General features: G+C 42.3%; 1 protein-coding gene across 3 annotated transcripts in view; it reads left to right on the top strand.

Moving 5' to 3' along the window:
* nsfa (N-ethylmaleimide-sensitive factor a) overlaps positions 1-10,550 on the top strand; it is a 46,491-nt gene extending 35,941 nt beyond the window's left edge. For 2 of the 3 annotated variants that reach the window (XM_036148530.1, XM_012882908.3), the window contains 5 exons: positions 2,888-3,022; positions 3,228-3,341; positions 5,295-5,350; positions 5,558-5,609; positions 9,792-10,550. In XM_036148530.1, the coding sequence (XP_036004423.1) occupies positions 2,888-3,022; positions 3,228-3,341; positions 5,295-5,350; positions 5,558-5,588 (336 nt within the window). In that variant the 3' untranslated portion in view covers positions 5,589-5,609; positions 9,792-10,550. The remainder of the gene's footprint in view (positions 1-2,887; positions 3,023-3,227; positions 3,342-5,294; positions 5,351-5,557; positions 5,610-9,791) is intronic. The other variant, XM_036148531.1, reaches the window with a different exon arrangement.
* Positions 10,551-15,173: the final 4,623 nt, after the last annotated feature.

Raw genomic sequence — 15,173 nt, 5'->3', positions numbered from 1 at the left:
TCTCTCAGTCCCGTCTTGGAAGGCCTCCCTGCTTGGTCTCGACGTTTTCTCACAGGGCGTCCTACTGCTTTACTGTGATTGGACAGGATTTAGATGGGCATGTTTAGGTAGTAACGTCTCACACATCTGTGGAAATGCAGTCCCGCAGTTCAGTTCAACTCTGGTGGTTTAGGTAGTCAAACATGCCTATTCGGCTCACTTGCAGCATTTCCTGTAACGTTTTAAGTAAAGAGCAAGAACCCAACACGCAGCCAAGACAAAGCTGGAATTTCAGAAAAATATTTATCTGAAGATAATTGGGTTGGTGTTGAAGTGATCCAGCTTAATTCTGGTTACTGTGGTGATTCAGGACTCCAGGGATTTACAGGGTCCAAGAAGTCAGCTTCAGCAGCAATAGATGCTCTGAGAATGGGGCCCTTGAGATCCGGGAGATCACAGAAAGCAGAGATGATGACATCCATAATCCAACTGTTCGTGTTCCATAGACAGTCTAGGCTCATGCACAGGAGGTCTCTCAAGACAGGAATATGCAGAATCCAATTGGCTTAAACAGGGTCAGTGTTAGGCAAGGTTCCGCAACAAAAGATCGGAAAAGACTCAACTCAGTTAATGGTAAAGACTAGGCCAGGGATCTGCAACCTGTGGCTCTGGAGTCGTAAGTGGCTCTATGGACCTTCCACAGTGGCTCTTAATAACTTTGGCTACAAATTCTATTTTTAGTATGGTATTTAAATATAATAATTAAAATAAACTCATTGTTTTTAATTTTCACAAAAGAATGATGTTAAAAGTGCCAGTAATATGTAATTTTAAATAAATATTTTTTCATTATGTTGGAAACTGTGATTTTTTTTACATCATTATCCACAAATATCAACATCCCGTCCATCCTAAATTTTTAAACCTTAAAATAGTCATAAAAAGATGTTTCTTTAACAATGACAACATATTTCTTACAGTAGATCTTTATAAAAAAGTGGAATTTGTCTTTTTTCAAAAGGCCAGGCCCCGTTTGCGGGTCTGAACGAGTTTAATTCAAGTGGACTGTAGACAAAATGGCTCTTTAGACTGTAAAGGTTGCAGGCCCCTGGACTAGACAATGGCAGTGGCCAGAGACAGGCGGGGTGGATAAACAGGAGAACACTTGGCTCATGAAACAGGGCTTGAAGGCTGTGAGAAGGCAGACGTTCTCGCACCGAGCAGGTGTTTAAAAAGGGAGCTGCCCCGGTGAGGACAATGAGCAATCAGCAGAAGAGGGAGTGAGCAGCACAATCAAGGCGGAGCTGAAATCATGACATTTCCTCTGTAAATTATCCTAGCGGGGCAGTCCCACCCCCGGTGTTTGCAGTCTTTCCAAATAGTGCCAGGGCACACTGTGAGCTATTATGCGTCTGCTCCACAGCTTTCAGCTCTCTGCCTGCTCCATGCTGGGCTCTCTGTGCCCGCCTCGTGATCTTCAGTGACGTGTGATTAGTGTGGCTGACTTCTGCAGCTGAGCGTCTCGTGAAGTATGAATAGACAGAGCCAAAACAAACCTTTTTCGTGTTCTTTCCCCCTAGACTACAAGAATAAACTCTGTTCTCGTGGAGTCTGTAACAAGCTTAACCAGCTAACTGTTAAGAGCCTCACTTCTCTACAGTTAGACTAAACTTATTGGCTAAAAGCTGCTCGAGTCAGTCTAGAACTGATAGATTTGGCTAGAGTCACAAGAAGGTCAACACACTTACAGGTGAATTTCTGAAGGCAAAGTTTTGCTGGGGCATTTTTGCAGGAGAATTTAAAGTGAAAAGATGTTAAAAATTCAATTTCTAAAAAAGTCTGATTCAAATGAGACTATATTTCTTCCATAAATGAGGTTTGCATATGAAATGTGATGGGATTAGAACAAATTTAAGCGTCAAAATACTGCAAGGTAAGGCAAGGCAAATTTATTTATATAGCACAATTTAGTACAGAAACAATGTAAAGTGCTTTACATGATTAAAATATAGGAAAATAAAACAGAATAAAAACAAGTAGGAATAGAATGTAGAAACAAAAAAGAACATTAAAAACAGTTTAACTAGAACAGTGAAAGGTAGTTTTAAACAAATGTGTTTTTAATCTTGATTTAAAAGAACTCAGGCTTTCAGCACGTTTACAGTTTTCTGGATGTTTGTTACAGATAAGTGGAGCATAGGAACTAAATGCTGCTTCTCCTTGTTTGGTTCTGGTTCTGGTTCTGCAGAGCAGGCTGGAGCCAGAAGACCTGAGTGGTCTGGAGGGTTTATACACTGATAACAAGTCTGTAATGTATTTAGGTGCTAAGCCATTTAGGGATTTATAGACTAACAGAAGTATTTTAAAGTCTATTCTCTGAGATACAGGGAGCCAGTGTAAGGACTTTAGAACTGGGGTGATGTGCTCTACTTTCTTAGTCTTAGTGAGGACGTGGGCAGCAGGCCCTCAAATGGTGTTATGATAGGATGTTTTGTAAAGGCGGTGCCAGGGTCTGGCTCGTAGAGTTGTAGATGCGCTGGTCAGACAAAGCAAATGTAGCTGTCGTTTTCCAGTCTTTATGACAGGATATGCTAACTATCCTACGATGCCCAAATGGTTGAACAGATTGTTGTTCATAAATTATTTTTAAAATGTCAGAAACATGTTTTTCCAACGTTTCTACATAACGTTTGTTTCATGATTGTGTATCTATTTCCTAATTTATCTGCCCTTCCCAGCACATGGTTATTTACTTCATCTTGACCTTCTATAGGATAATTTTTCCCTAACTATCGACAGTGATTGTGCATATAAATGTGGACTAGTTTCAGTCAGTACAAAACATGAATTGATGATTTGTCCTGCAGTGTAATCAGAACCAAATACATGCCATGTATTCATCCTGCAGGGCCGGAAGCTGCTCATCATTGGCACCACCAGCAGAAAGGATGTTCTGCAGGAGATGGAGATGCTGGATGCCTTCAGCACTACCATCCACGTTCCCAACATCTCCACTGGGGAGCAGTTAGTTGATGCCTTAGAGGTGCAGTATAAAGAACCCAAAACACACAGACACTTTGGTTTGTTTGAGGTACACATCTGTGCAGATGATAGGATCATCCAAGTCGATGGTTGGGGATTTCAAGCTACTGGAAGAATATCTTTGTTTTGAGCATATTTCTGTATTCCTGTCAGTGGAGGGTTGAATGGTAACAATGGAAATCTCCACATTTCTTTGGCCTCTGCAGCTGCTAGGAAGCTTTACCGATAAAGAGCGAGCCAGCATCGCGCAGCAGCTCAGAGGGAAGCGGGTCTGGATCGGCATCAAGAAGCTCCTGGTGCTCATTGAGATGTCTCTGCAGGTATGAAGCACTGAGTAACAGACAAAATAATCTGTCCATGAGGTGTGGGGCATGTAAAAATTAAATAATGTTAGGTACCGCAGTTTTACATTTGTTTAGTCATTGTTTCTTTCCATCGTAAATTAATGAATTTGAATGCTTTGGTATCATTTATTTGATGCGGGATCTCTTGTTCTGGCTGAGGAATTCCTATGTTATTATGAAATCTGGGCAAGCGCTCTGCGATTTCAGCTGCTCATTATTCACGTAAATAAACGTTGGGGGGCCGGCCCCAATATCAAGGCGCCTCAAGAGGATTTAGCCTTATGAGCTTGTCAGGTTTTTTTGGCAGACTTAGATATATAGACACAAATGTTTCTAACAGAATTTTATTGGTAAAGAAATATTTCCTTCTTACAATATTACTTTATAAAGAGCAATCCTGTCCCACTGATAAAAAGCTCTACAGCGACCTCTGGTGGGGCCTGGCCCCAAATGCAGAGACGCCGCAGACAGTTGGCATTAAAGTTATGTAACCTGCTCTATGTGTGAAAGCCCAGTGATGTTAGTATTGTTATTTAACTCACCCAAATTATTAACATATTATCTATAATTCATGAGGCACAGATGGTTAAGCAAGTTAGAATACCAGCCAAACAGAAAGAGAGTAAATACAAAAGAGGTTGTCAGATGACACAATACTGGGTTGAACAGCTTTTTCAATAAATAGCAAATATCATGCTTTTAATTCCTTCATTTTCACATTAAAGTCCCCCATTTGTGGTCTATATAAACAGGAACTGCAATGTTTTGGTCTAAATTCTTCTTCAGTGAAGCTCAAGAGAACCCTTTTGTAACCCTTTTGGTTTTATTGTGGCCCTTTGCCCCCACCTCCTACCACCTCCCACGCTGTTCCACTCCAGCCCCTTCGCTTTTTTTGTGGTTTGATGGCCGAAATACTATTATCTAGCCCAGGAGAACCTTCTTACTCCCAAATTTATTAAAATATGTCAGTGGAAGACGTTCAGTCCTACATGTTCGACCCAGAGTCTGACCCAGAGCAAGAGAAAACAATACTGCTTGTATCATAATGCTACCCTAAGTGGACACTACTGTTGTGCTCTCAAGAAAATATAAGCAAACACACAGCAAGTGCCTTGATAAGTAAAATAAAGTCTGTTGAAATTTCAGAGTTAGCAGCAGCTTACCGCTTTGCTGTGTACTTCATTTCCAAATTCAGAACGAACTGAGCCCTCGATCAGATGAAGTTTCTGGGCAAATCCCTCTTCGCTACTGACAAGAATTACTGAAGCATTGATCCTTTAGAGGCTTTGCACAAACGAGGATTATTTTCCCCACGAAAAATAACGTTTAACCAGGTACATTAACAAGGTTCTGATAATGGGGGCTGGACTTGTCCACTGACGGCTTCGGCATCCTTGAGTTTGTACTACAAAATCGAAGCGATGACTGAACACTGCAGAAATATGGTGCCTATTACTATATTTAGCCTATTATGCCTATTACCTTATGTATACGTTCCGCAAAAAAGAGCTGTGACATAATGGTGAGGAAAATTAACAGAAAACAGAAAAATCTGAATGGCTTGAAAAATATTACCCAATAAGAGTCTAAAGATATCTAAGACAACTCTTTGGAAGACTAAATTCGACTTCTCAGTACTTCCAGAGGCCCCAAGCACACAACAAGAGGTATTTAAGGGCTGAAAAAGTGGATTTTGGGTGTTATGTCCCCTTTAAGGAGAAAAAGCAATCCAAACTTACCTAGATCTATGTAGTTTGTTTTTTTATTAAAATGTTGTAACTAGTATGAGATTTTGTAGGGTAATTACAACAGCACTGGAATGTTGTTGGGATGGGTTCTGATGTAACAACACAATTAAGTATTTATTATGTTTTGTACTGCTACTAAATCCGTTTTTTCTCTTCTTTTGCCTGATTTTTCGATCTCTAGATGGATCCAGATTACAGAGTGATGAAATTCATGACTCTGCTGAGAGACGAGGGAGCGTAAGTATAATAATGCTTTTAAACGATGCCAACAGCATCCATCAGATGAATTCATCCAGCATCATTGTCACCCTCCCTCCTTTGGTGTGTCTCTCTTTGAAGCTTTCTTTAGGTTACACTCTGCACAGCCCCAAAAGAAAATTGATTGCTCTATGAGAGCGTAACAAGCAACAACTAACCTCAGTGACTTTATTTTGCAATCACCAGGTTCAATGACGGTGATCAAATCCGAATTTAGGCTGCCGGTTGCTCTCTACTGGTAAGACCAACAGTGGTGCGACAAAACTAGAGCTAGTGGATGCTGTAGTTGGCTAATTAGATTAGCTTTTAGATGTTATACCTTTTGATAGATGACTGAGTGCTGCTTCAGTCACAAAGTGACAGAAATGACAAGAATGGCTGATGCGAGGATCCAAGAATTATCAGCACATTACCAGTTTAGTTTGGGTCGGACATTGACTTCTAGCTAGAGTTTACTAACATTAGCTGACATTACACCACATGAGTTGCTTCTGATATTCTAAATGTGAAAGTAAAGAAACAGCCGGTGTCTTTTTTCATTTAGAATTAGGTTTTGTATTTACAAAAATGAAACTGCCTGAAAATAACTTTAATTTAGGTATCACTCTGGCATTTTTTATAAACTTGAGTGCTAACCTGTTTTGTCAATGTTTTCTCAATTGTAACCACCTATATTGGCAATGAATATATTAAAACCCCAAGAACCAAACTCAAATTTCCCAGTTTCTTGTGCTGTGTTCTTATTGTAGGTTTATTTCATGTTGTGTGACATTCAAAAGCCATGTCTACACACTACAATGAATATTTAGGTAAACAAATCTTTTCTGCTGTTTGCATCTCTTGCCTTCATTCAAAGTATGTTTTGTTGGAGATACAGCATCATGTCACTGAAGTAGAGCCTTGCTTTAGATGTGAGGAGATCAAAAAGGTCTTAGGAAGGGAGGAACACCTGTCACATCACCTGAAGCCTAAACAGCATGAAACATTGCCTCATAAATCCCAGACTGTCAAGCGCCTTAGGTGTTTGAGTCTAAGGTTTCTTTCTGTTTCTGTTTCTTCCTGGTTTATGATCTCCACTGTAGTTGCTGCCAGGTCTGTTCATGTGTTCCATGTAAATCTCCTGTGTTTTTCTCTGATCAGTTCCTGTTCATTGTACTCTTCCCCTCAGAATTTAGTTGGGGTCCTCATCCCCCAACTAAATGCTCCCACACCTGTACCCCACTCACCACCCCCCTCTCCCCCCTCCGTATATAGGCTTACTGGTTTTCTTAGTTCCTTGTTAGTTTTCTCCAGGGATTTCATGCTCTCTGTTGCCCTGCTGGATGTTCCCGTTTAATCATTAAAATCCTGCATTTACCATTTTTTCTTCTGTTGGTCCTTCGCAAACCTGGACATAATAAACATTTAGTGTATCAAGCTTGAAAGCAGATATCTTCCTTAGAATCAGGATATTTCACAGTGTACTCAACACTGTCTTCTGAAAAGCAAGATGTCAGAGCTGAGGACCACTAGTTCATCCATGTTGTTAACAAGAGATCACATTAAGATGTGACTGTCAAAAAGCTGGATAGGCTGAAAACCTATCAGGCTGTGCCATCTTTCTCTAACCCCAACTCTTTGTGGACTTTCCGAGTTCATGAATTTCTTTCCCTGATGCTCTAACATCTAAACCCAACCCTAATCTTAACTGTGATTGGACCTCTTCCACTAACCCAAATCTGAAACACATAATGAAGTGGAAGAGAAGTAGGACCAGTTTTCCTTTGGGTATGTGCTAATCGTAATCAACGTCATGTTTCACCCTGAAAGGGTTTTAAACTGTGAGGCCAGGAGTGGTGTTGACAGTCTACAAGTGTATATACTGTTGGCTCTGCTGCCCAACCATCCTCTCCAAGTAAACTGGTTTTCGTAGCCTTCACTCTCTGCCAGCCGGACTGCCCTTCAGCAGTCAGCCATGCAGACCATCCTCCATATACATCCACAGGAGCCATTCTCCCATCATAAATAAAAAAAAACTATTCACTTTTGTAATAAGTGGAGTCAACAATAAATATGCATTCTCTTAACAAAAGCATTTGCTCATCTGCCTTCACACACATGAAACTGAGCAACATCCCCATCTGACTCATTAAGGTTTAATAGAATGTTGTCCTACCGTCTGCTGCTATGACAGCTTTAACTCTTCTCAAAAGTCTTCCCAAAAGGTTTCAGAGTGTAAATAGGAATTTCTGACCATTCTTCCAGAAAAGCATTTGTGAAGTCAGACACTGGTGTTGGACCAAAAGGCTTGCAGTCTCTACTTTCCGTGATCTCAAAGATGTTCTGCCTGGTAAGGTCAGGACTCTTTGCAGGCCAGTCAAGTTCTTCCACATGAAGCTCTCTGACATATTATCTTTATGACCGTGCTTTGTGCACTGGAACACATTCATGTTGGAACCCATCCCCTTGGTATGCTAAAGCATTAGGAGTTCTTTTTACCAGAACTCCTGAAAAACAGCCCAACATCACAGTTAACCGGCAAGCCAGATAGATAATGTGTAGCATTCCACGTTCTGCCCATTATCAATCTAATCCTGCTCCCATCAATTCCGTTTGGGGAAAGAAGGGACATTCAGCAGAACTTTCCGAGCTGAATGGGTGAAGCGACAGCTAGTGTCCGCCCACCATTTGAACCAACAATCGTTGGTTTTAGCTAATCACGGCAAATGAAAATGTCGTAAGGAGCATGTGGCATGAGAAACAAGTTGCTCTGGTCAAGGCACTTCTTGCGATTCTTCTTTCAAAGAAATCGTGGATTCTGACAATACAGATGTGATGACAGCAGCTACGTCCTCCTGCACTGCCATGTTTAGTTTGGTTCAGCTGTGGGCTCAGCAGCTCTTGCTTTCATCACAGCTGTACAGTTAAACCAAAATAATACAACATGGTTGGCCTCCTCGCGCTGGGTTGCATCTTGAACGGTTGAGACAGTACGTGTGCTTGTGAACGCACACATACCGTGAAAATTCAGCCAAGGTTACATCATAATCCCCTCTGCACCAAACGTTACACTTTGACTCAGAGAAGTCAGGCAAGTGCTGTTCTCATGGCAACAGCCAAAATCCGACTCCTTCATTGGATTGCCAATACAGAGAGGCATGATTCATCACGCCAGAGAAGACGTCTCCATTGCTGTAGGGTCCATGGGCGGCGTGTTCTACATCACTGCTTTACACCGCTGCATCGCACAATCTGTGTGGCACCTGGCGAGGTATAGGCTGGATGCAGCTGCTTCCAGCTCTCCTAGCACTTCTGTTAACCCAATCTGAAGGCCATGGGAAGTTTGCAGGTCTATAGCTAATGACTCTGGCAGGTGTTGCGCAGGGTGCACCTCATCATCTGCTGACCCTGCTGTGGGATTTTATGTGCCTACCACTTTATGGTGGAGTTGCTGTTATTCTCAGTTGCTTTCACTTTGCTATATCGCCACCAGCAGTTCACCGAGGAATACGCAGTAATGAGAACAATTTCTGAATGGACTTAAGCACAGGAGGCATCCTAGCACAGTTCCTAGCTGGAATTCACCAAGCTCCTGAGAGGGAACTATTGTTTCTCGAATGTTTGGAGAAGCAGATTGCATGCTTGATTGTATACACCTAAGGCCATGGAAATGAATATTAGGATTTGGAACAGGGAGTGAATGCTGTATTTATGTCATCAAGGTGCAGCTTTCCTGGCAAATCCTTTTTGCAGCCATTTCAAGGATTTTTTTTTTTTTTTTTTTGTAATATCAAACCAAGCCGAGTTCAGAATTGCTGATTTTTAGCAGGTCTTTCATGAGAGCAAAATCTTAGGAATCCTCACTGAGATGTGGCCTGAGAGAAGGGTTGATTAAATGCTCTTTATCCTAGGACGTGTACGTCTTAAAGGAGCAGAGTAGAAAATGACGGACCAATATGATCGACTTTGATCGGCAGTTGTAATATTATCCAGCTGTACACACTTGATTTTGATTTCTAATTACACTCAACAAAAATATAAATGCAACACTTTTGGTTTTGCTCCCATTTTTTATGAGATGAACTCAAAGAACTAAAACTTTTTCCACATACACAATATAACCATCTCCCTCAAATATTGTTCACAAACCAGTCTAAATCTGTGATAGTGAGTACTTTGCTGAGATAATCCATCCCACCTTACAGGTGTGCCATATCAAGATGCTGATTAGACACCATGATTAGTGTACAGGTGTGCCTTAGACTGCCCACAATAAAGTGTTGCGTTTATATTTTTGTTGAGTGTATTCTTTTTTGTGACGTGTACAGTGTGTATTGTTTCTTTCCAACATCAACACATGTATTTGTGGGTATTGTGAAGAACTTGTATGAAGACACAATAAATCTTGCCCTCTTTTTCTACTTTCTTCCTTTTTTTCTAGTGATCGCAGTTTGTAAGAGTAGAAGGAGCAAGTGGAATTGAGGAGACTGACTATAGCAAGAACCAACAAGGATGGAGGAGCAGAAGAGAGATCCGATCCCATGCCGTCTGTCCACCCACTGATCTCCTGGTCTAAATGAATACCTGACAAACTCCTCTCATCCACAGCATGTTCCTCTGAGGAAATGTCTCCGTATCCCCTCCCTCCTGCTCACTGACATCACAAGCAGCACTTATTAACATATCGCTGCCAGCTATCTGAAGTTGTAACGTTAAAGTCTGTTCTCTGTAAAGGAACTGCAATAGGTGACTGTGGAGAAAAAAAAAGGTGTTGTTTCGTGCATTGTGCGTAAAAAAAAAAAATCAACAAAAAGCAGCGTTTTTAGCTCTACTATCTGTTGTATTTGTTGCATTTTCCTCGTCCCACTGATGGTAGTTATTGTTGTGCATTCTCACAAGAAGTATAAACGCAACGCAGGCAAAAGTGACACAAATGTGATATGAGATGTGAATATATGAGAGGCTTTTAGTGATTTAGTCGTGGCTGTACAAAGAAGCGGTTTCATGTGTAAATGTAATCCCTTTAAAGATACAGTATGCCATTGTTCTGTAAATAGTATATATATATATAAATTGAGAGAAGGAATACAGTATATCAACAGAAGATGGATATTTCATGGTTTATCAGTATGATCCTCCTTGCTGTGGTGCTGGTGATGTTGATTTGACCAGAAATAGGCTTTTTAGTGCAGTAATAAACACATAAAGGGTTGTTAGCCCCTCTGTCTGCGTATACAGTGCAGTTCAGTTATTTGTTGGGACTCCTGGGCAACCCAAAGCAGCATGTGTGTGGTGTGTGTGCGTGTGAATGGTTGGTAAAAGTTTCTTCCGATGGAAATTATGTGTGAGTGCGTATGTAATCAAATATGTACACCCCCCACCCCCACCCCCAAAAAAAGATGGCTGGTTATTCATTTGTATGTTTTGTTGTTTATGCCATATGTTCAGTGCTCTGAAAATTCCAAAACTTCCTGTTCTCTTCAGACCGTTGGCAACGTGTGTATGTGTGTAAATAAATGTCGATGTGCAGATAAGTAAGTAAAGTAAAAGTTTATTTATTTAGCACGTTTCCATGTGTTATTGCAATAAAAAGCACATATGCACAGCAAAACAAACCTTTGGCCTCCTTCATCGCTGCACAAGAGAAAATGAATGACTGTGACAAATGTTCTGCCCCATGGTCTCGTAATGAGACTACACAGCGCCATCAGCAGCCCCCTTCTCCACCAAATATAACCCGAGTAAATGCAAAATGTAGCTTTTAAAATGACTTCATTTATTACGACAAAAAAGGGATCCAAGTCATCCTGGACCTGTAGTCCAGTTCCAAGTAACCCCCTTTCCCTGTTAAACCATGAACTGACAAGTAAAGTTAAAGAAGAAATCTCTTTGTCAATGCAATTGTACATTAGAAATGGAATTTGCCTTGTGCATTTAATTTATCCCTTAGGGAGCAGTGGGAAGCTATTTCAACACCCGGGGAGCCATCTGGGGCTAAGGGTCTTGCTCAGGAACCCATGGTGGCAGTCTGCCGCGATCAAACCGGGTACTTGCAACCTTCTCAGAGTGCAAGCTGACTGCTCTAACCACTAGGCCACTACCCCTAAAGGAACTAAAACAACACTTTGTAATCAGAGTATGATATGAAGTCAGATACGCTTGTGGACTGTTGATCTAGTCAGGTCAGTACTAGAGGGAGTTCTGTCAATCAGAGTCAGCTGTTCTGGTGTTAATGAAATTAACAGTAGGTGTACTGATGGGGAAACAATGACACATTGAAATAAACAGGAATGGTTTTCGCAGTTGAATGCATTTTTTGACTGCTGCTCAGTAGTTTGTGCATCTGATCGGAGTCAGTGTCACTGCTGGCAGCATGAGGCGATAACTGGACCCTACAGAGGCTGTCCAGCCAGCCCAACTCCACCACGATGGCCCATCCACATTTGCCATTGCCAGATGGTTTGCTGTGTCTCCCAGCACAGTCTCAGGAGCATGGAGGAGATTCCAGGAGACAGGCAGATACTCTGGGAGCCAGACGGGGCCATCAGAGGTCCTAACCCATCAGCCAGACCAGTATTGGCTACTTTGTTAAAGGACTAATAGGCTGAGTACTGCCAGAGCCTTACAAAGTGACCCCCAGCGGTCCATTGGTGTCCATGCAAACCAATAGAAACAGACTACATGACAGTAGCCCGAGGGCCCAATGTCTGCTAGTAAACCTTGTGCAGCTGTGCTCATCGCCACGGCACCATGGAGCTAGACTGGCATTTGCCAGAGCTCAGCCAAATTGTCAGGTTTGTTTCTGGTGTCATGTTTTTTTTTTCACAGATGAAAGCAGGTGCACCCTGAGCACATGTGACAGACGTGAAAGGGTCTGGAGAAGCTGTGGTGAACATTCATTGCTGCCTGCCAGGATTGTTCGGTATTGATGGTTTGGTTGTGGTCCACTGCTGGTCTGGGAGGCATCTCCTTAGAGGCAACCACCACAGGATATAAATGATGCCACTTCGTACTCCCTATTTAGGTATCAGGATGAAATTTCTTAGACCTACTGTGACACCGTTGCTGAGTAGTGGTCCTGGGCTCCTCCTGGTGCAGGATAATGCCCGGTCTCATATGGTTTAAGAGTATGCCAACAGTTTACTGGAGGCTGAAGGAATTGATACCATAGAATGGACCTCTCGCCTACCCCTGACCTGAATTCAACAGCAACATCTCTGCGGGCATCTAGGTTTGGTGCCCCAGAGGAAAACAGAAAATCATGTACACGGTCACATTTACACGCAAACCCCCCCCCCCCCCCCCCCCCCCCACCCCCCCCCCCCCCCCCCCCCCCCCCCCATATTTTCCGGGAGAGGCAACCGCCCCAGCTGACCCCCTTATCCAAAACCTGACCAGATGGCCCACTCCTCCTCCAGTCCCAGACTCCAGATGGCAATTGGAGAACAGGGGTGTGCGAAAGACCCCAAGCCTGGCTCTACCTGCTCAAATATCGTGTTGTTGCATGTTGTTTTCAAGTGCGTTTAAAACTGAAAGGGCCAAAAAGTGGGGTGCCCCATCCCCCACCCCCCTTATTTATAATATTGTGAGAATGTAATAAATGAAAGTATCTAAGGTATAGTAAAATTGTGGTCAAGGACGTCACCAGCTCCCCCACTGACTCCAATAGGCACCCCTGTTCTCCAAAAATCTAGGCTCCACTAGCCGCACCACCATTGTCTGCGGAGCCAGAGATAGGTGGCAGGGTCCCGAGAGCCAACTGCAAACTGAAAACAACACCCACCACCACCACCCCCCCCCCCCCCCACCCACCCGCCTACCATCCAGACCGTCCGGGGAGAAGAAAAATAACCAAAAATTCTACTCAGCCAGCCCGCCCAAACCCTTTTCCTGAAAAGAACCAGCATCGAGAGCCGGCAAGAACCCAGGAGTGAAAGAACGAGACGGACACAGGAGTTTTGTTCAAAGCTGACTGATAAATCCTTCCATTTCATATTAGGAAGGAGATATTGAATGATCTAGTTTAGGACAGTGTCCGTATAATTTAGTCCCAGTTTTGGGGGGGTTAGATCCAGGAACTCTGATACATTTAATGGAATTTGTAAACCACCTTTGATAAGCTTTTTTTATTATAGATTTAATTGTTGATATTCTAAGAATTTATTTTTATCAATACCAATTGTATATTTAATCTATCAAATGTGATAAACTCAGTTCCATCAAATAAATGTTCCAGGTATTCAGTACCTTTACTCTTCCAGTAAGGAAAGTTGATCATATTATTTATTTTTTTGTAGGATGTCAGGATGATTCCAGATGGGTGTACGACTGCATGGGATAAGGGATGACTCCGTCATTTTAAGAAACTCCCACCATGCTGTCAGAAAGAGCTGAAGTTGATATTTTTAAAGCAAAGGTGCCGGTTTATATTTGAGCTAATAAACGGCAAATATGAAATCTTGATATCATCACATATTTTCTGTTCTGTGTCTAGTCAGGGCTCATCTAAGGGATTATGTTTTAACCATTTGAGATGTATTGTAGCCTATTTGTTGAGAAGTAGTGATGAAAGTTAAGCACACCTCCTCCTTATCTCTAGTTTTATGTAGCTGGTGAGTTTAGTACAAAGCTCCGAAGCTCACCAGCAATTCCAGTTCTGAATCGTTTTGGAGTTCCCTGCATCAAAATCTCAGAAAGCCTCTACTGAGGCTGAATCAAACAATCCATAAGGAAGAGCAACTAAACTCCAAGGCAGTAATGTCAAAAGTTCTTTAGTAGTTATCACAAATGCTGAAGATAGTAGCGATAGCAGTGGACCTAAAGGCCTTTTCATATTGGACCAGTGAGTTTAGAAAGCTTTTTTTTCAAACTAACAACGAAATTATGATTTGAGGGATATCTTTCAGGCAATCTTTTATCGTATTAAAATTGGTTTAATCAATCTGAAACTTTTAGGTTTACCAAAAACAAACTCAAATGTGTTTCTCTCTCTCTCTCCTCTTCTCTCTCTCTCCTCTCTCTATATATATATATAATATATATATATAATATAATATATATTATATATATATATATATATATATATATATATATATGTATATATATATGTATATGTATACTTAAGGAGTAGTTACTTCCCTTCTGTGTATTATCAAGGTATGGGTGTTTATAAAGCACATTAATCTACAGTTGATAGATGGATTTCCGTTGAAGAACGAGTTACATCCAGATTATGCATTTTAGCAGGCCTCACAACTAACCCAGTCTGATGCAACACACCTAATCTATTTACACTAAAGTGTTGGCTTATGGCCCTCTTTCCCTCTTGTGATTCTACGGTGTGAAAAGCAGCAGTTGTTTTGGACTTGGCTGTTTATTATGTAAGCTCTATGGCAGCAGTGGCGCTGTCCGGCCAGTGGAGGGCGCTGCAGAGCCAGGCGACGCACCTTCCCCGCTCCAGCTCAGCTGACCCGCATTCAGCGGCACCGTACGGCCACGGGACGGGACCGAGCGTAGCGAACTTGTCACAACCGCGTAGACCTCCCTCCCCCCCTCCCGGCAGACCGTGGCAGTGAAATTCAGTCCGTCCCGGGATGGCAGGACCGCAGCTGCCCACTGCGTTCGCTCTTGACAGCGGTTAGAAGAGGAAGCCGGCGAACCCGGCGAACGCCGACCGGTAATAATAACATTTATTTGCTGCTCCCGGTGACGCGTTCGATACCGAGCCGGTTGGAGGTGCTATTCTTTTTTTTTTTTTACCTGGAGCTGACCTCGGGGACTACAAAAACAGACACGGAGAGAGGTGCCTCGCTGTCACGGCGGT

This window comes from Fundulus heteroclitus, chromosome 16 (assembly GCF_011125445.2).
Source record: "Fundulus heteroclitus isolate FHET01 chromosome 16, MU-UCD_Fhet_4.1, whole genome shotgun sequence".
NCBI classification, from domain to species: domain Eukaryota; kingdom Metazoa; phylum Chordata; class Actinopteri; order Cyprinodontiformes; family Fundulidae; genus Fundulus; species Fundulus heteroclitus.
Note: the sequence above shows the minus strand (reverse complement) of the source record. Positions and strands in the feature narration are given on the sequence as shown.